Source organism: Martes martes (genome assembly GCF_963455335.1).
Source record: "Martes martes genome assembly, chromosome: 5".
NCBI classification, from domain to species: Eukaryota; Metazoa; Chordata; class Mammalia; order Carnivora; family Mustelidae; genus Martes; species Martes martes.
Window position 1 is genome coordinate 104,727,631 of NC_137892.1, and position 18,711 is coordinate 104,746,341.

Here is an 18,711-nt window from a genome sequence, read left to right on the forward strand (position 1 = left end):
CATCCCTGTGTGGGAGCCAGGACCAGCTTCCGAGAGCCAGCAGAATTGAGCCTGAAGGGAGAAGGGAAGATTCTCTGGCCCTGGAACTGCACTGATGGCCATTGTGTAAGTCAGGGACCCAGCTAGACAGCTTTCTCCTTTTGCCTTTCTAGGTGCACAACCTGGGTCCCTCCCTTCCTATGCCCCTTTTTCTTCTCTTTTCTCCTCCCCCTCCTCTTGCTCCTCTCCCCCATCCCCCTTCTGATAATTTACCCACAGACAAGCTGCGATGCTGTGGGAAGAGTCAGATCTGGTTCAAATTCCCAATCCACAGCTCACAGCTGTGTGATTTAGGGCAGGTCATTGCCCTTTCTGAGCCTCTCTTACCTTGTCTGTAAAATGGGACTATAATATCTGTCTGAAAAATTGTTGGTGGGGTCAGTGAAATCATAAGGACATATGTTCTGGGACCATTTGCCCTTGAAAACCACTAGGTCTAGATCCTGGGAACTACTTTTGTCTTTGAGAGGCCATATGGAATGGCACAAAGTTACTTCATCTGAGTCTTGGTTTTCCTTTGTATAAAACAGAAGTAATGATGGGACCTACTTCAAAGAGCTAGGATGAGGAGTCAGACATGTCATGGAGGTCCTTAGCACATAGTAAGTGTCCAGTAGATGATTTGTTCTTATCTTTGCAGAGGATTGTTTGTCCTGCAGGAACCCAGGAAATAAGGGAAAAAGAAGTCTCCATACAGAACTCCTCTGAGGCTAGCTGTGCTTCCGGTGGCAGGATGGTGAGGTTTGGGGCACAGGTTTTGTACATTGAAGCCTTAGAAGAGAAATATGGTGTACTAGGAAGCATGACCCAGGCATTAGTTAAAGTCTGAACAGCCAGGAGAATGAAGGATGTTTAAATTATATATCACTAAATGATCTATAGTCTTTGTGCCTTGAATTTGATCTGTCCTAGCAGCCTCAGGTCCACACCGGTTTGAACGTGTCTTTTTATGAGTCTGCCTTCCCCTCTAGATTGGTTGGTCCTTGAGGGCAAGGGCCATGTCATCCTTGGTTTTGTGTCAAGTGCGGGTATGTGACAGAAACTGATTTAGGGATTGGACTTTTGATCCAAGGGGTCAAAAGACAGATGACCTGAGACTTTTCCTGAAAGGTTTCTAAAGGGTCACTAAGCTGGTATGATATGAGTGAGGAGCCACTGAAGACCATCGTGGTTACCACAGAGGGAGAGCCTGCCTGAGAGTGACGTCAACCCAGAGGAAAGCAGAACTGAGACAGAGGCAGATACCTGATGACACGTGAGCACCTGGATCCAGCCATTACTGAAGCAGGTTTTGACCATTTTAGTTGTGTGAATTGTTTCTTAAGTTGTTTTTCTTGAGTTGACTTTCAGTCTCTTAAAATCCAAAGAGTCTAGATTAGTATGGTCTTTACCCCTCTTTATTAAAAAAAAAAAAAGAAAAAAGTCTTGATTTTCAGATGATATCTGTGAAAATGTCCCCTGGCCTGATAGAAATGAATGCTATCTTTCAGAGGCACATTTTGTCTTAGCTCTGGAACAGCCACATCTAGGGTGGCTTCCTTCTTCTGCTTTGAAGGGACCCTGCTTCCCTCACCTATAAAATGAGGAGACCAACATTGTTGTGAAGATTCATTGAAAGAAGTAGGAAAATCATGATTTCTTCGGCTTCATAAATGCAACTTCATTTTTCTTGCCCCATTGTTCCCCAAACTCAGTGTCACCAAACCAGGCTATGTCAGCAAGCCAGGAAAAGCAGGCGTGAGCAGCTCCACCTTCTCCCTTCCCCGGCTACTCCCCATACAATGCAAGGCTCCACCCCCAGAAATCTGGGCCTTAAAGCCTGGCTGGGAGAAAGCCCAACCAAAATGGTCAGCCTGGCCTGGTCTCCACTGGAAGCTTGCAGGCCTTTATCTCCACTGTGACTAAATTTGGATCTCAAACTTAGACAATCAGCCTGGGAATTCCTGACAAATTCCAGCAAGGGCTAGCTGTTTGCATCAGTTTTTGCAGGGATGGGAGATACTTTTTCCAAGTAGCATGTTTAAATTAGAAGTAATAATTTGTCATTACAGAAAATTTAGAAAACACGGGGCGGCGGGGGAATGTCCGATAATACCATTATCCCAACATAGACCCCTGGAGATTTTTCCTTCTTTCCTGTTGGTCATTCCAACACAGTCTGGTTTGGGGGCTGTTGTTTGTTCATTTGCTTGCTTGCTTGTTTTTACAACCACAAGATCAGAGTGTATGTGTAGTTTTATATCTTGATTTTCCCACCGTGTTTTGACATAAACATGTTCCCGTGTTGTAAACTCTTTGCTGAGTGCCAGACGCGGTGCCTAGCACATCACCAGCACGATCTCAATAACGCTCACACCCATCCTAAAATCAGGGAACCTTAGGATTCTTGCTTTGCAGATGAGCAAACTGAGGCACAAAGAGGTAAGTGTCTCGCCCAGTGTCGTGGTGAGGACCAGGCCATCTGGCTTCACGGGTCATACCACTAACTAGGTACATATCTGTATCATGGTTCGTTCAACCTTTCTTAGAGAGAGCGATGCCTGTTGTTCCAACTTGCTCAGCACTAGTTCCTCACTGGAGACTGCGATTCCCTACTCTCAGTTCTAGGAGAGCAGCTATTGGGTGGAGTTGAGCGCCTATGGTAGGTCTGGTCAGTAAGAGGCCTGGATCTCCCTGGCTTCTGTGATTGGCTCAGAGTGGAGCATGTGATCCAGGTGGGCCCACACAGGGAGGCTGTAGGCTGCTCCTACCCCGTGCTGTGCCCAATTGTCTTGAGAACCCTCCTGGGATTGGGCCACAGCAAAGGAGGACAGAGTGAGAAGCAGGGGAGACCAAGTCCTGTTGCAGCATTTCAGATTTTGGATCCAGCTGCACCTGAAGTGGCTTCTTGGGTTCATGACACTGGACTTTGCAGGTAACTGAGTTTTTAAATCCCCTTAAACCAGTTTGAGTTTGGTTTTTGTCACTTAAAACTGAGAGCTCTGGCAAGTTCACCCTGGTTTGTTGGTTGGCTGGTTTAGGGTGGCTTATGCAATTTTTTTTACCATTATAAATAATGCCGCAGTGAACATCTTTGCATATAGAGCTTATCCTTGATTAGAATGATTTCCATGTGATATTTTCACAAAAGTTACTTGGCAAAAGGATCAAACATTATCAGGACTCTATGGACATAATTTGCAAAATGTTTCCTCAAGGTCAACAATGCTTCGTACCCCTCACCTTCACTCTCCAACAGTATGTGCAACTGTGATTTTTAAAATTGAGTTCTGAAGAAGCTTTCTTTTTTAACAAGCCAAAGTTGTATTTGTTTTTTAAACAGAAAAAATTATGTTAATATAAAACAGATAAAAATAGACAAAAACCAAAACACACAACACACAAAAGCACAACACACAGGACCAGTGCAAACCCTTCCCAACCCAGTCCACCCCAAGTTTTAAAATCTTTATTACAGATCCCCAAAGATTAGATTGTATTGGAGAAGTCACAGTATTGAATCAGAAAAATAAGAATAAGAGACATTTTTTAAAAGGTCTGTACACAGGTAGTGGGGAGATGGGGTGAGAGACATACACTTCATCACTCCTACATCAAAAAACATAATGCAGAAGGGCTTCTGTGATTAGCACATATTTCTAGAATACTACTAGGTATGCTAGTCCCCTGCCCACTTTTTAAAGTTGCTTTTAAAAAGGATAAAAAGTGCACAGACACTTTCATAAGGCACAGACAGATTGTTGTACAAGTTGTTTCATTAGGGGCTTAGGAAAGACAATTAAATACCAAGAAATGCCAGGAGGCCACGTGTTCCTGAGCAGACATCCCTCTGCCGGAACTGGGGCAGAGATGGGATTGGGCAGGGGGAGGTTACTGCCTCTCATTCTCCAAGACTTTGCACAAGCCCGTTCTCGACTGGAACTAACGGGGTTCTCTGGGGACCAGGGGATTATTTCCATCAGCCACTCCCAAGCCTGAAAGTAGCAGGTAGCCATCACCCTAGGGGTTTCCCTGGGGGAACTTGAGGGTAATCATCAAAAGGTGGAGCCTTTGAGGGTTCTGCCCAAGGCCATTTTGGCAGCAGCTCGCTGACTACAAAGTGCCTGGCATTTCTAATGCTGAAGAGGCTTCTCGAAGCATGAAGCTTTCAGGAAGGCTCTGGGGCACTCACCAGGATAGATCCCCAAAGGCAAGAGAATGGCTGAGAAAGACCAAAGGATTCTGTCCTTAGCATCTCATTGTCCTCTAATGTCTCTACTACTGAAGGCAGAGCTAGGGTGCTGTCCTCTCAGCTCCACATCCCCAGCACCCCACACCCAGCAGGCACGCAGCAGATGTTTGTTGAATGACTGTGTGCATGTGTATGTGGTGTTTTACCAAACCCCTGAGCCCTTGTAATTTGATTTCTGGATTTCTCCCTTAAACCTTTAAAGAGTACCTATTATGTGCTAACACAGGACCCAGTGCCTGATGGGGCACATGAAAGGTTATAAATCTGCCTAGCTCCGGACTCTCAGCTCCCTGTGGGCTCTGTCTTTAGTCCCAATTTCCAGTGCCATGTCCAGAACACAGGCCATGCAACGAGTGGGTGCTGAGCAAAGTGTTGCAGCACTTAGGGGAGCAGCTGCCCTGGGTAAACCCCAGAAGACTCCCAGTTCTGGGATTGGATTAGGGAAAGAAGCTTGTTTTGACTTGGAAACAGCCCAGTTTCTCTGGGGGTTCAAAATAAATAGGCACAAGACCACAACAAAGGTGTATCTTCTGGTCTCCTCCTTCTCAGCCCTGGAATCCCTTCCTGAGGCCCAGGAAGGTGGTGGGACAACGCCTTGGCTCCTCCACAAAGTGGCCCCGTGTGTGCTTCTCTGTGTAACAAAAGGAAGCCTTCGGGTTGGACTCAGGATCTCACATGGCTCAACTCTGCCAGAAGGCAGGCAGTGGGAAGGTGAGCCTGAAAGGAAGGACACTTGTCCTTCTAGGATATGGGTGGCAGAGGGACCACAGTCTGGGGCAGGAACCCTCCGTACAGGTGCAGGTGCCCAGGGTCCCTCCAGGGGCTGCCCGGAGAAGGTTCTAGAAAGAAAATGCAAGGCAGTCTCAAGCTTTCCGGGGCTTGGGGCCAGGCAGCCAGGGAGTGGGACTGAGCACCAGACACTGCTGGGTTTGAATCCCAGCTCTGCCACCTACTGCATGTGATCCTATCACTTCACTCACAGGACCTCAGTTCTCTGACCCGTCAAATGGAAATAATACCATATTTTATCGATTCTAAATAGCAGGATTTCCCCCCCCTCACATGTCAAGTCTCTGATTAGAATGAATCATATAGCTGAGGCATCTTAATTAAATCTGCATATATTCCCCTTAGTGGAACATAAGATGGTGTATTTTATCATCAGTGGTGTTTTAGATCTGATTCAGTGGAGTAAGAAGGCTTGCCTCGCAGGATCCATGTGCGGGGATGCCTCTCCAGCCCAGCGCCGAGGCACATAATGGCGTGAAGTGAGAAAAAGAGGTTCCCTTTCCTCTTTCTCCCGCCATGTGAGGGCCATGTGAGCCGCTCCTCTATAGCACTGAATAAATCAGTTTAGAGCATCAGGAAATGTCTGGTTTTTAGAAGATAAACACCCCCTTAATTCCTCTTGGAAACAGGGAGGCTATTTATAGCAGCTGCGGAACAAGTTAAACAGGCCACCAGTTCCTTTTGATCTGGGTAACTGGTCACCAGGAGCACGGCCTGGGGCCACGGGTGACCACGGCCTGGGGCCATGTCGGGTCGGGCCCTCAGTCACTGGTTTCTCAGTGATGGCTGTACATGACCCTGGCTAGAACCCAGGGGTGGGGGCAGTAAGGAAGGGCAAGGAGTAGGGGAGACCAGCTGCCTCCCTCGGGCTTCTGAGACCACCAGAGCTTGGGACTGGCTCAATCCTGTCTGCGGCACTGCTGCCTGGAGAACCAGCTCTAGTGGGGAGGAGCTCACGCGTCCTTTCCCACGAGGTGTGCTGACACCCCGCATGGTGGACATGGAAGGCTCCTGCTGGCCAAATGCAGCTGGGCCCTAAAAAGCTACCGAGCTTCTCCAGCTCTTGTCCTGGGGCTCCAGTCCCTCCCCAAAAACTTCCGTCACAAAATTTGAAGGTGGGCATGTTTCCCGGATTCACTAGGGGAAAATAGCCAATCAGGGGTCCTTGCAGGGGCAAGAGTGGAGGTTCTGAAGTTGAGATCAGGTCAGAACCCTGACCACTTCAGACAGAGAAGAAGCAGGTGGTCCAAGAGCATCACAAAGACCAACTGGTCTTAACCGGCTTTGATTTGATGAGGGCCCAACTGGGCTGGGGCTCTGGGCCCCCAGACACCTGGCAAACATGTGCTCTATGAATGCAGAAACTCTCTGAATGTTCTCTTTTCCCTGCCATCATCTGTGCAGCAGAGGAGCAGTTTAGGAATCGTAGTAAAAATGTTATCCATTCTTTGCAGGGTGCCGGGCTTTTTAGATGTTATGCTGGTCCTCTCATGGATTCTGGAGTGGGCAGGTACTGGGCCTCATCTTAGACAGATTGGGAACTGAGAATCAGAAAGGCCCAGGGGCTTCCTTAAAGGTACAGCACAAAGTAGGGCAGAGGTTAGACCCAGACAGAACTGGAGGCAAAAGGAAGGAGCAGGCCTGGGCCAGCCTATCAGCCCCGGGGTGGTCTGGGAGTCTGCAGATGTGGGCCTCGGCAGGGGTGAAGAAGTCAGGGACAGGGCCAGGTCCCAGGAAATGCCTGCAAATGGCCCTGGACTCTCCCTGAAGGGGGAGAGTCCTACGGTCAGCATTTTAATATCTCAGCTATTAACATTTTAATGATCATTTAACATCTTAGTAATCAGCAGCGAAAGAGAAACTGAAAATCAGAATCAGTTGCAAAGTCTTTTCCTCCTCCCACTTCCCCAGCAGGCTGCCCTGGTGGTGCCCACTGCTGCTGGTGAATGCCAGGCCCGGGGTGACAAAACGAAACGTGGAGAGCCATCTGCGGGATGGGGTGGCCTTTCCAACTGCAGGTGAGTCAGCTGCCTCCTGGATTCTTTCCCTCCCCCAGGAAAAGAGAACCTGCTGCTTGTCTTCTTCTTGGGGACAGCAAGGGGTGGGAGAGACAAAAAACATCTAGAGGGACCGAGTCAAGGGGCACTATGCTTATTATTAGGCTATCTGGGGTGAAAGGCTTCCCGGGATGACAGCACCCAGAGCTCTCAGTGGGTCGCAGCACCCATCAAATCTCCTCTCCAGGACTGAGGAAGAAACTAAAAAAGCAAATTGTTCTTTTCTGTTCTCCACCCACCTTCCCCCCAAGGCGTTGCTGCTTGGGAGCTGTAAACAATGAGCTATTTTTTCCTCCCCTTAGAAAATCTGAGTGTCCCTTTTCTATACCATCCAAGGGAGTTCTCTTTAGGTGCAGGCTTCATACATTCAAAACCAGCTGACGTTCCAGCCCCAGAAAGTGAATAATTTTGAGTCACGCTACCGTCTGGGCTCTGGATTGCACATTCCTTAGTGTTAAATAACCTCCTAGAGCCAGGATCCCTGGATAAATATGCGTTCTCGCTCACTCATTCTCTCACACACATTCCCACTCTCTTCTCTGGCAGCTCCCTCCCCTCACCCTCTCTCACACACACTCAACCCAACTCCAGCAAAGAGCATTGCACAGAGAATGCTGTTTCCCAGCTGAGAGGTCACCAAGGGACAGGGTGGTCTGCCAAGCAGTTCCTGAGCTCGCTGTTGGGACGGCCTTTTGGGGGCAAAGCACTTTTGAGCCAGAAGCAGCCCTTGCCTGGGCTCAGACCCCCAGGGCCTCATCTCCATGACTGTCATGCCTTGCCCACCATTGGAGAATGGCAGACCGGATGGCCACTGCCCTTGGATCCCCTGGTGGCCACAGAGGTTGCCTGGCCCAGGGGGCCTTCAGAAAGGTGACCTTGCTCTGGCCAAGGCCTGTTGGCAGGCCAGGCTATGGCCTATAGATCTTAATGACATCCTTGATGGGCCGCCGGCAGATGGGGCAGCAGGCACGGGCCTGCCTCTTGAGCCGCAGGCCACAGCTGTGGCACAGACACATATGTCCACACGTGTAGATGACTGTGTCCACTTCGCCGTCAAAACACACCGTGCACTCGCCGTTCTTGCTGCCTGCCGGCTCTGGTGGGGAGAACATGGGGGACACTGGGGGGCTCAGTGGGGAGCTGGGTGCGGTCACTGCAAAAAGGGAGAACAAGACAGACCATAATAATGTGGTTTTCAGGGGGGGCTCCACTGGGGCAACCCCCAGAAGCCAGAGCTTCTGTGGCCGAACTTGTTGGGAAATAATTTTGAGAGACCTTTGGGGCTTTTCTTCTGGGCTTTGCACCTTCCCTACCCTCCTTCCCCCAAGCATCAAGCACCATTATCTCCCTTTGGCATACGATATGTAGATATCTCCTCCCTCCAGATGAATGGACAGCCAGGGAAGGAGAAGATGCAGGGGGGAAAGGTGGCCATCCTTGCTCAGTCTCAGGAAGGTTCTGGCACAGCTAAAGGAGCCAGGGCAGCCCCTACCCCCTCTAGAGTTTATACCTCCTTACCCAAGGATGACTCAGATGCTGAGGAGGACTGGTTGACACTGAAGGCCATATCAGAGTCGCTATCATCCTGGGAGCCGCTGAGGGACCCTGATGGGGACGTGGTCGCAGGGCTGGACTGCAGGGTGCCTGAGACCAGAGAGACTTTATCAGGGGAGATGGGAGGTGGGTCCTGTTCTGCGAGTCCCTGGTTCTTTTGCACCTTAGCTTCCCTATCTGTCTAATGGGAGGGTGGATAAAAGTTACCTCCCAGGTTTCTGCTAAGGACTGATGGAATCCTATGTGGGGTGGACACCTATTCTTCGCCTGCTCAGCCTCCACTCCTGTTTATTTCAGAAACAGTACCAGGATTTTGTTTTGGGGCACTGACTTCACCCTCACTCACAAGATCCAGGCCAGGCCAAGAAGAACTTCCACCCCTTGGTCTCACTGATGGTTTAGATAAGGCTACATAACCCAGTGGAGGTCAAAGAGGTCTTCATGAGAATAACTACAACTGCTGGGAAAGAAGGGGCCCATCCATTTGGAGGTAGGTCTGGCACCGTAGAGCCTGCTTGAGAGGCTCTACATAGGGGAAAGTGAGCTTTGGGATGCGATCCTGCTGGCATGCTTTCAAAACCTCAATCCAGCTGCTCCTGAATCCATCCAATATAGTCCCAGACTTTTGAGGTGTGTGTACCCATACCTTTCCCTTTCAGTTTAGGGCACTTTGAGTGGGGTTTTGTCACTTTCAACTACAAGATTCCTGACTAGTAGTATTCAACAAGAATGAGTTTTCTTCCTTGTGTTCACTGCCATTTCGGATAATAATGGCTTATTTCTTAGGTGAGAGAGATGTTCCTTCCCTTACCCTACTTGAGGATGGATGGACAAATAATGGAGTGCTGGGGTTGCTGTCGGGTAGAAAACAGGACAGCAGGTCCCTGGCCTCCAAAAGAAGTTGCTTCCATTCTACCTTCTTTTCCTGACCACTCAAGGACTCATCCTGGTTCCTCTGGAGGTGCTGGGGAGGAACGTAAGGAAGACAGATTCTAGGCTTAGTTCTTGCCAAAGCCCCAGTGGAAACTTAGGCAACTCATCTCAGGGTAAATGATAACTATATCCGGTCATCCCTTAAACAACAGCAACAACAAACGATGACCTTCCTTGTTGTTCTTCTGCCTACAAACAGCAGTCATCGATGTTACTGCGTATTAAACATGCTGTAGATGGCTGGCACCTGCTGGAAGCATTATATGAACCTCATCATTTCACCCTCCTGACGATGCCACGATGCAGGTGATTACTCCCTCTCTACACAGAAGGAATCCAAGGCTCAGAGAGGGTCTGTGATTTGCCCAGCATCTTCATGGCTGACCAGCTATGTGACTGGGACAGTGAGTTAATCTCTCTGTGCTTCAGTTTTCTTACCTGTGGATGGGATAGTGATACTGGTCTCATAGAGGCATCAGGAGTATAAAATTGAATGAGAAAACATGAAGAGTTCATCATTTCTGTTACCATTTGGACTGACTTCTTGAGTCATGAAAATGGAACGGTGCTCTCTGGGAGCCTTCCCTGACCACCACCTCCCTTCTACCAAATGGGAGAGAAGGCCCTCTGCAGCGGCCCACAGCATTCCATTCAGGGGTGTCTGTAGGGTCCCCCTGTGCTTAGCCTGTGTCCTGTCCTCTGCCATGCCCCACCCTGGAGCCTAGCGCCTGGCCCACAGCTGGGGGGTGCTCCATGTCTATTGGTGGCATGAATGAAGGCAAAATCGTGTCAAAATAAGATGGTTCAAGCCTCCATCCCATTTTCTGTAGACACTGTTATTTTGATGTCCTCTCAAGTGTAGTTGTATTTGCTTTTTCTTCTACAACTTAATATGCCTCATGTATGTAAAAAATAAATACGTGATATAATAAGTCATAACAACAGAAATAAAAATTGCACTGACCATCTACCGACTGCATGAAGCCATCCAGGCCCTGACCACAGTGGGAACTTAGGTCGGTGTGGGCAAAGGGTGGGCTTCGGAGCAGCAATATGACATCCCTGGGACACTTGTTTGAACTGCATTTCGGGACCGCCCCGACTGAATCAGAAACTCTAGGTGGAGGCAAGAGGGTGCCAACATGTGCTCAAGCCTGGAAAGCGGGCCTGGGCTTCCGCGGTGGCTTGAGCTACTCAGCAGACGGCCCCGCGCACGCACGGTGGGTCGGGGAACTCACCGAGGAGGCGCAGCTGGCCGGCGGCGCCGCCGCGCACGGCGAAGAAGGCCCAGAGCGCCTGCGTGGTGTCGACGCATAGCAGGCGGCCGCGCGGGCGTCCATTGACGCCCAGGAGCACGTCGCCGCCGGGCCGCAGCGTGAAGCTGAGCGCGTCACCGCCGCTTGGCACGGGCCCGGCACGCGCCACCACCCAGTACTCCTTGCGGTCTAGCAGCGCATCGGGGTCGGCCGGCAGCTCCGCAGGCCGGAGCCCGCCCGGGTCGCACGACGTGATGCCGAAGGCCAGCGCACCGGGCGCCGCTAGCCCCGGGCGGCCCACCTCCACGAAGAGGCTCTCGCCGGGTCGCAGCGGGCGTTCGGAGAAGACGAGCGTGCGGCCGCCATCGGGCCGCGGTGCGCAGGCCACTTTGCGGTCGGCGGACAGGCTCACATCGGGTCCGCGCGTGGCATGGAAGCGCAGGTCAGCCTCCAGCAGCGCCGGCGACGATGCGGGCCGCAGGCGCTCGCGGGGTCCGCACGGGATGGCGGCTGCCGAGGCGTCGGCGGGCAGCGGGCCCAGGGCGCGGCCCAGCGCCAGGTGGCCCAGCTTGGCCACCACCTGGTTGTTCTCAAGCTCGTTATTGTCGAAGTTGGCGGCGTCGTGGCTGCTGGGCGGCAGGCAGGCGCTGAAGCGGGCCTGGCTGAGGCGTGCGGGCGTCAGCGTGTCGGCGAAGGCGCTCTCTGCTCCGGGGGCAGAAGGGGGGTGGTGAGGATTCGGGCTGCCGGCTGGGAGCCCTCGGTGCCCCCACTGCCCCTCGTCCCCGCCCCATAGCCCCTCACTTTTTTCTAGTTTATGTGTGTGCTGATTCAAGAACCACAGGTGCACAGACTCTGAGTAAGCACAATCCTGTTGACTTCTCTTTGGGTTGGGCAGGTGCGGCCTTTTCTGTTTTCCTTCCTTCGTCCCTCCCTCCCTCCCTCCTTCCCTCCCTCCTTCCTTTCTTCTCCCTGCCCCTCCCCTCCTTCCTTTCCTCCCTCACTCCACAGGTTTTCTTATACTTTGGAAGATTTGAAGACCCTTTATTGTTGGCCTCCCCAGCTAAAACATAAGCTCCATGAAGGGAGCCTCTTTGCTTTTTATTTGTGGCCTTATGTGACAGGTGCTATGTTAAGCTCCCTTGGTGTGTTATCTGAGTCCTCACACAACCTGTGAGGTGTGTTCTGTTATTACCAGCCATTTAGCAAAGAAGGAAGGTGAGGCACAGAGGGGTTAAAGAATGCAAGGTCACACAGCTACTGGCAAAGCCACAAGAACCCCCGCTCTTTAGCACTGTGCTGACACTGAAAGAACGCAGCACACAGCCCCGTGCCTGGGTGCTGCACAAACATTGAATATATTAGCTTTCTGCAAGACAGCCTCATTTTATAGGACAGAAAACTAAGAGTTTTAAGTCACCGTCATGAAAATATTTTTGAATAATTTTTAGTGGTATGGAACATGTTCTTGATACTACATATTATATAGTTAAGTAAAAAAACAAAATAGTGTTTCATTTAGGTAATACAGGTCTTCATACTTTGGTAGATTACTTGGCGATTGTCTCCCCAACAAGAATGTGAGTCCTTGCCTGTCTTTTCACTATCACCTTCTCAGGGCTTAGCAGTGTGATGGGCAAAGACCTCCATTCTTTATTGGCCGGATGGATGAATGAATGAATGAGGTTTGAGGAAGACTGCCACTCTGAGTAACAAATCAGGGAAAGAAAGAAACAGTCATTGAAGTATTATGAAGGTTTTTTTAGTGATAAAAATATCTTCATTAACCATAATAAGCAAAGCAAGAAAAAGTGTTTTTCAAACTTCTCTAACTAGATCCCTCTAGCTAAGATTTTTCATTCTGTAATTTATATCATGGAAAAAAACTATTTCTTCCTCTTTTTAGTTTTCCAAATATAAAATTGTCATAATAATGAATATGCTTTTTCAAAATCATGCCCTAGCCCCTAGTGTGAGTCTGGTATGTTACTCCCTACCCCACCTGCAGAAATCTACAGGGCAGATTTTATAAACTGGCCATCCCTGTTCTGATCCTGGCTCACAGAACTGTTTGTTTGGCCTACTGGTGTATTATTCAATATTTCTATAATAAATATATATATTACAAGTCTTATCAGAAAACCCCAATATTTTAAAAAATCTTTTGAAATCAGTAGTTAAAAATGTGGGAAAACACCAATGATATAACATTAAGTGAGCAAAAGAAGATACAAAACTGAATATATCATTTGATTCCAATGGTGTATGTATAGGATGCATAGGAAAAATACAGGGAGGATATACATAACAATCTGAGGATGGTTATCTCTGGATGTAAATTGACTTCTTTACGGTTTTAGATTTTCTCTTTTTTCTCTAGTGAACATGTATTGGTTTTGTAATCAGAAAAAAAAAAGGCACATATAAAAGATTAATGTGTTTTAGTCTTTTTTCTTTTAAAGACATTTTCGATAAGTGGATGTTTCTCACATAGCATCCACTTCTGGTGGAGCCTCCGGATGCACTTTCCCAGGCCTCTCTGTCCCACCCATCCTGCTAGGCAAGCCTCAAGGCATTGTCCTCGGCTTGCCCTGGGCCTCTGCCCTTGCCAGTGTCTGCTGCTGTCCCCCACCCCAGTGCTGCTGCTCCTTGCCCCAGCAGCTCTACACAGGAGTCATTCCTTCAGTGTGGCATTCTCATTAAGAGCATGGCCTGTGGAGATGGTTCAGGTCCTGGGTTCTGCCCTTCCTGGCTATGTGACTTTAGGTAAGTCACTTAATCTCTCAGAGCCTCGGCTTCCTCAGCTTCAAATGCGATAATCCTGGTCCCCCTCCCTCACGTGGTTACAGAGATGACATTAGATGTTGTTATGAATAGTGTAGCCCAGAAGATGGGACAAAGTAAGTGCTCAAAACATGTTAGTTATTATAATTATTCCCTCAGTGTTTTTTGAACAAAATATATAGAGCACTTGCCATGTGCCAAACACTGTGCTGGGTGCTGGGTAAAGAGAGGTGAACAAGCAGGCATGGCTTCTGTGTGCATGGAGCTCCCCTTCCAGTGGGAGAGGCAGACTTTAATGAAGCACTGACATAAAACCATGTAAGGACAAACTGTGATGAGTGCTACTAAGAGCCGCTGTCCTGCATGGCTCTGTAGAATGAGCATGCTTCAGTGTGGGAACTCAGACTCTGAAAGGCAAGGAGAGTTACTCCACATTGTGCAACCAGAGAGTGACAACTGGAGTTCTCTGAGAGTGTGTGAAAGGGGGACTTGGTCAAAAGTGAGGCCAGAACGTGTCTCTTCTGACAGTGAAGATGGAGTGAAGACCTGAAGGCCAAGGGAGTAGAAGGGTGCCTGGGAAGTGGGATATAACCATTCCAGGCAGAAGGGATAAACAGCATTTCTGAGGTGAAAGGTTCGTCTCTGAGACTGGTCTAACAACATATGTGACAGCATTTAGCCTAATACCTGGCACACAGCAGCCCCTCAGAAAAGGTTGGGCCTCCTCACTTATCTCTGTGCAAGGAACTTTGTCCCCATCAGACATTGTCCCTGAGTGAGACAAGCCCAAGCCAGCACACTTCAGAATCCACCTCTCAAAAGATTCTCTGTGGAGAATCAGAAATCCCACAATACCAAGAGGCCCCCAAGGGAGCTTATCAAGACTTCCTAACTTCTAACCTGTGATTTGCCTCCAAACTCTCTAGACCTGATGAAAGTACATACAGACAGTTTTTTGAGACCCTGCCTACCAGATGCAATTCTGTGCATTATCCCCATCAATCCTCACCACTATCTCATGTAGCTCTGCAAAGTGGGTACTTTTCACAGCGGGAGAACACCGAGGCTCTGAGAGGTGGAGTGAGTTATTTAAGGTCGCACAGCCAGGGGTGACAGAAATGGGATTCCATCTCAGGCTGTATGACTCCAAAACCAGATCCCCTGACCACTAGCAGTACTGCCTCCAGAGTTCACCTGTCTTTGTTCCACTCTTAGAGCTGCCAGTACGTGGACTCAGCCTCCGGCCAAGTCACTCTTAGAGTTGCAGTCCCCACGAGTTTAATATGATCTCTGAGAGAATGAGTCTGGCAGTTCTGTTCCCGCCCCAAACATCTACTAAATAGCAGTCCAGGGGTGCCTGGGTGGCTCAGTGGGTTGAAGCCTCTGCCTTTGGCTCAGGTCATGATCCCGGGGTCCTGGGATCGAGCCCCGAATCGGGCTTTCTGCTCAGCAGGGAGCCTGTTTCCTCCTCTCTCTCTCTCTGCCTGCCTCTCTGCCTACTTGTGATCTCTGTCTGTCAAATAAATAAATAAAATCTTTAAATAAATAAATAAGTAGCAGTCCAAGGCCAGGCACAGGGAGACTGAGGTGGCTAGGATTGGCTCCACAACCTCCAACTCTCCCTGGCCCATATACAGAGCCTGGCTCTGGATCTGGGAGAAAGTTGGATTCTTTCCTTTCCCTAGCTCTCTCAGGTCAAATATGTCTGGGACTAGATGGAAGCAGAGCTGAATTTGCCTCAGGAGAAACCATATTTGTGTGAAGATGAAGGAAGCCAGGAATGAATTAGAGACAGTTCATCAGTCACTCATTGTCTCCAAAGGTGTTTCAGGACATGCTGGCAGAATGGATGTAAGGAGAGGAAAAGAGGAATCAGGAATGACTCTTGAGGTTTTGGACCAGTCAACCAAGTGGGTGGTGCCCTTCAGTGACAGTGGGGATGACTGCCTGAATGTGTTCAGTGTGGAATGCCTGTTGGATGGCAGGAGAAGATGTGAGTAGGTAAAGGGAGGCATCAGGGCTGAGAATATGGACTTGGGAGCCAACATCCTAAAGATGGGATTCAAAGCCTGGTGACAGGCTTGGATCATCATCTGGAGAAAGGGTAGATGAAAATATGGTCTTGCTTTATGATGGCATATTAAACTTCACATATGTTTTGTACACTTTTCTACCTGCATATTGATAGAGAAGAAAGCTGACAATAGAACCCTGGGGTTCTCAGCATATGGAGACAGGTAGGGAAGGAACCAGAAAAGAAGCCAAGGAGGAACAGCCAGGGAGTCAGGAGGAAAACCAGAAGCTTGTGAAGCCAGGAGGCCTGAGCAGGTCGGAGAGGCAGGAAGAGATCACCTGTGCCAAAAGTGAGAAGCCAGGTAAGAGGACAAGCCTGAGCTCTGGATCTGACAGCATGGGGCTGAAGGGAGAGTTTGCAGGCTGAAGTCTGGTGAGACCATGAGGACAGCTTGGGAGCAGCCAGATTTCAGTGCATGAGGCAGAAATTGGATAAAATCGTTGTGAGGAGGTACATGAGCACTGGCTACCCCACGTGTCATTGCTACAGCTGGGAACAACTTTCTCCAAAGTACCTGCTTTGAACTTTGGACTTTGAACCTGCTTTGAACCTGAACCTAACCCAGGAAAAGATGAAAATGAAGAACTAAAATGCTGACAGATAATTGGTCCTCAAGATCAAGTCCAGCCAGACTGGGTCATTGCTAATTGCATTAACTGGTAGAGACCAAATTTTGAACCTCTTCAGTATCCATTTTTTCATGTACATACTACAAAGCCTAAGGAACAAAAGTTGTTTTGGTTCAATGTCAAGAGGAAGCCTTGTTTATAGTCCCTAAAAATTACAAGCTGGTAGCTATACCATTGCTTGAATTGCATGACAATACACCAGGCTCTGGGCCATCATTTCTTGTCTCCTTCAACTTCTGAACAAGTTCAATTTTATATACAGCTGAATTCTGTGCAGTGGTGAAACGAATACACAGCCATACACAATGTAGAATGAACATGGTAAAAAAGTCTTTTCGGGGTTATTTCTTTCCCATTCCCTAAATTGCTACCTACTTCCTACTGTTTGAATAGTAGAGTTAATGTGGAGAACCATATTATATATGGCCATATATACATATACATGTATATATACACACATACATATATGTGTGTGTATATATATACACATTTGGTATATATACATATATGTGTATATATATGTGGTATAAACAAATGTGATATATAATTTATTATTGTTTCTACTCATATTTCTTTGTACATTAAAGAAAGTGGACTTCTTTCTTTTTGTATTTTCTTTTACATTTCACATTAAACTTTTAAAATTAAAAGTTTACATATTACTGGGATAAGATAAAGAGGATTGGGATGAGCCAAAGAGGGAGGTGGAGAGGATAGCAAAGATATTTTTGAAAAAATTTTGCTCTGAAGAAGAGAAGGGAAATGAGAAAGTAGTTGGTGGAGAAGATTGCCAAGGGCATTAAAAAAAAAGAAAAAGATTTACTTATTTTAGAAAGAGCACAAGCCAAAGGGATGGAGGGAGAGAGAATCTCAAGCAGACTCCACGCTGAGCACAGAGCCCAACGTGGGGCTCAATCACCTGACCCTGAGATCATGACCTGAGCCGAGACCAAAAGTTGGAAGCTTGACCAAATGAGCCACCCAGGTGCCGCAGGGGATTTTTTTTTTTTTTTTTTAAATGGAAACCAGACCTCTTTTATGTGCTTCATGGGAATGATTTTGTGGAGAGGGAGAAAGTGAAGGTGGAAAAAGGGACAAATGATAGGAGCAATGTCTCCAAAGAGGCAGGAGGGAACAGGAGCAGAGCTCCTTCAGCCATGGCCACAGGAGGGCTCCCAGCAGGGCAGGAGTATTGGGGCTTAAGAAGGAAAGATGCAGATGCCAGGTCTGTGGGCCACTGAACCCATGCTTTTCCAACAGAAGAAGATGGACCAGGGGAGACCTCCACTGGACCCTGTCTGGTCCTGGATGTGACCTCAGTTTCCTTCTGCAATGTGAGGACCTTCATCCCTGTCTCATAGGTCTGTGGGAAAGGCTGATGGCAGATCTGTGGAATAACAATGTACTTGGCACTGTGCCTGGCACAGAGTAGGCCTGCAGGAGCCTGGGAAACCACAGTCCTTCAGGCAACCCTGCCAGGCAAATGCCTTACTATCAAGACAGGGAGTTGGGTGCTGGCCTGGACCGTTTAGAGAGAATACATTCACTGCAAAATCCAGTTCCCCTGTGCTGCTCCCCACTCAGGCTCTGGATGAAGCCACCTGCAGCCATTCCTCCCTGTGTGCTGTGGGGTGCTCACAGGTCCAATGCTGAGGCACCCCCCCAGGGTCCTGGGCCCAACCCTCTCTCCTAACATGACCACTTACAAGCTGGGTGACCTTGAGCAAGTCCCTGCCTCTCTCTAGGTCTGAGTTTCCTCACTTGAAGCATGGGGTGGTACAGTTGACCTGTAGGCCTTGTATCTGGATCCATAAGTTCAAGTCTTTGTCAAACACTTTGTTTATAACGCTAATAAATAACAAACATCAACTCTAACACCACCAACTGATAGGTAACCTTGGCCAAATTATCCATCTGTGCAGGGTCTGCAAATGGGGACGATGCTACTTCCTGCCTCACAGTGTCCTAGTGAGGAATGGAAAACAACATCCAGGGTAGTTCCCAGCATAGTGCCTGGTGCATAGTAAGTAACTAATATAACGAAGGGGCTAAACGCTTTCAAAAAGGGTAAACGGCTCCCCTACAAGGCCTATATAGAGCTACTGTTTCTGGGTGTATGGCATCCAACCCCCCTTCTTCAGGCCCAGCACCCAGCTTTCTTTTGAGAGAACTGCCCCACACCTACCTCCCGACTCCACTAATTACCCTGAGGAGGAGGCCTTAACTTGGCCAGTCACTATCCCACCCGCCTGACAATGGAGAGCAATGACGCTAAACCTTGAACTTTAGCTAGACCTTGTAGGAAAGCAGCTGCCCTGCTAGATTTGCTAATCTGGTGGGATGAGGGACATGGGAATGGAGCTCCTGG

At 48.7% G+C, this 18,711-nt stretch overlaps 1 protein-coding gene and 1 long non-coding RNA gene across 4 annotated transcripts in view; one reads left to right on the plus strand and one right to left on the minus strand.

Annotated features, from left to right (window-relative positions):
• Positions 1 to 3,334: 3,334 nt before the first annotated feature.
• Positions 3,335 to 10,572, plus strand: LOC308343450. The gene is made up of 3 exons (XR_013966874.1): positions 3,335 to 7,077; positions 8,968 to 9,160; positions 9,803 to 10,572. It is a non-coding gene; the product is annotated as an uncharacterized lncRNA (long non-coding RNA).
• The window catches only part of NEURL1B (neuralized E3 ubiquitin protein ligase 1B), a gene marked incomplete at both ends in the record, with an annotated part of 33,499 nt that continues 22,812 nt past the window's right edge, over positions 8,025 to 18,711 (minus strand). For 2 of the 3 annotated variants that reach the window (XM_080804466.1, XM_080804467.1), the window contains 3 exons: positions 8,025 to 8,269; positions 8,635 to 8,760; positions 10,842 to 11,561. In XM_080804466.1, coding sequence (XP_080660592.1) covers positions 8,025 to 8,269; positions 8,635 to 8,760; positions 10,842 to 11,561 — 1,091 coding nt within the window. The remainder of the gene's footprint in view (positions 8,270 to 8,634; positions 8,761 to 10,841; positions 11,562 to 18,711) is intronic. The other variant, XM_080804468.1, reaches the window with a different exon arrangement.